At 67.4% G+C, this 1,893-nt stretch overlaps 1 protein-coding gene across 1 annotated transcript; it reads right to left on the reverse strand.

The window, feature by feature from the left end:
* Window positions 1-1,733: 1,733 nt before the first annotated feature.
* Window positions 1,734-1,885, reverse strand: MNEG_16654 (hypothetical protein; the record flags this gene model as incomplete). The annotated part of the gene is made up of 1 exon (XM_014034876.1): window positions 1,734-1,885. A coding segment is annotated over one exon (152 nt), but the record flags the coding sequence as incomplete, so codon positions are not given.
* Window positions 1,886-1,893: the final 8 nt, after the last annotated feature.

Raw genomic sequence — 1,893 nt, forward strand, 5'->3', positions numbered from 1 at the left:
CCGGGCCCCCGGCGGCGCCGGCCGCAGGCAAAGGGGGACCCCTCGAAAACCGCGCCGCGCTGCGCCGCCCAGGGGCTCCCTCGCGGCCCGGCCACCATTGTCACCCGGGCCGCGGGGGCTTGGCACGAGGCCCGCCCGCAGCACGCCGCGGCTATCAACGCGGCGGCGGCGGCGCTCGGTTGCTCTGCGACCCTCTGGTCACGCCGATAGTGCCACAGCTTGCTAGTCACCACCGCGGCTTACACTCTTCCTCGGGCCTTTCTGTGTGTTCATGTGTGTATATGTGTGTGTGCAGCACAGCCTGGGAGGCACCTCCCCTCAAAAGCAGTAACCACCTTCCTCAATTGTGCAGGGGCGAAGCAAAAGTTCTGCTCGCAGACATCGAACCGCCAGCCCGCTTCGTCTTTAGTTACACCAACAGCGGCGGCCCGAGCCGGCCCAAAACAGCCCAAGCAACGCGGCAGAAACCACTGGCAGCCGGCTGCGCGGCAGCTGGCAATGTGCCGGGTGGCGGCTCGTGGGGTCGCAAGTCAATGGGGGGCGGGGGCATGAGCGCGCTCACGGCGCCCAAACAGCAAGAGCCCAGACCTCACCAACTGTGCTCAAGGGGTTGCAACGCTGACCAGCCAAATGGATGACGTCTTGGACGGTGTGCATGCCCGTGTGTGTATGTGTGTGAGTGTGTATGTGTGTGTATTGGTGTGTGCGTGCACAAAGCAAGGCGTCAACTCAATGGTGTTCGCCATAGCCGGGCGCAAGCTGCTCAGCACGGGTTGGCCGTGGCCGCCTGCGCATCTCAGCGCAAATGGCGTGTCTTGGCGCCGCCCTCAACTCCGCAACCATTAGGCGAGTCCACCGCAAACCGCACCCTCCTACGTGGTGGCGTGCAGCTGGCAGCCGTGGCAGCTGCAGCCGCCGCCACGATGGCCGCGCCCCGCCTGCCCAAGCTGCCCTGACTGCGCGCAGTGGGGGGCGTCGTGGCCGGCTGCTGCTGCTGCTGCTGCTGCTGCTGTTGGTGGGGGTGCTTTAGGACACTCTTGAGGGGAGGCGCAGAGGCGCCCTCGTCCCCGTCGGTCACCTGTGGCGCGTCACAGGAAGGGGAGGGGGGCATAGGGGTCGAGTCGAGCCCAGCCGCTCGCATCGCGTCGGCCGGCAGGCAGTGCCAGCCTCCAGGCAGCGCCACTCTGCCATCGCCGCGCGGGGTCCAGACGCGTCCCGCAAGATGCGCGGGGTCAGGTGGGTGCTGTGCATGTGGACTTCGACACAGGGCCCCGCACCTGCCGCAGCGCGCGCTCGTCCTCCGCTCCGGCCGCGCGCCGCCTGACGCGCGCCAGCCACTCCCACTCCAGCCGCAGGCGCGCCTCCAGGCGCGCCGCCTCGTCCGGCGTGCGGCGCGAGAAGAGCAGGCTGCGGGCCGCCGCGTACCTTGAGAAGCCGCGCAAGTGTGTGTTTGTGTTTGTAAGATGGTGTGTGTGTATGTGCGTGTGTGTGATTGTGTGTGTGTGTGTAAGTGGGACACAACAACATTTCACTCAGATCAGACCTTCAAGCTTGGGTGCGCTCGTATTCCCATACATGTGCTCAACCCCAAACTTGGCTTGAAAAGTATTGTACGTGTTGGACATTGACTTCTCATCGGTGCACCAAGGTTAGCCCAGTCGTGCCTGGCAATCAAATGCCCCAACGGCCAGGCGCGCCCTGCGCCGCCCGACGGCGCCCCCAACCCCCCTCACCTCTGCTCGTGCGCCGTCACCGCCGCCGCGGCGCCGCCCCTCTCGCCCCCCAGCTCCAGCGCCACCCCGTCCATCCCCAGCCGCGCCCACGCCGCGCCGCCGCCGGCCGCAGCCGCCAGGCGCGCCTCCAGGAACGCCACCCTCAGCCGCTGCTCAAGGG

Source organism: Monoraphidium neglectum (assembly GCF_000611645.1).
Source record: "Monoraphidium neglectum strain SAG 48.87 unplaced genomic scaffold scaffold06634, whole genome shotgun sequence".
Classification (NCBI taxonomy): Eukaryota; Viridiplantae; Chlorophyta; class Chlorophyceae; order Sphaeropleales; family Selenastraceae; genus Monoraphidium; species Monoraphidium neglectum.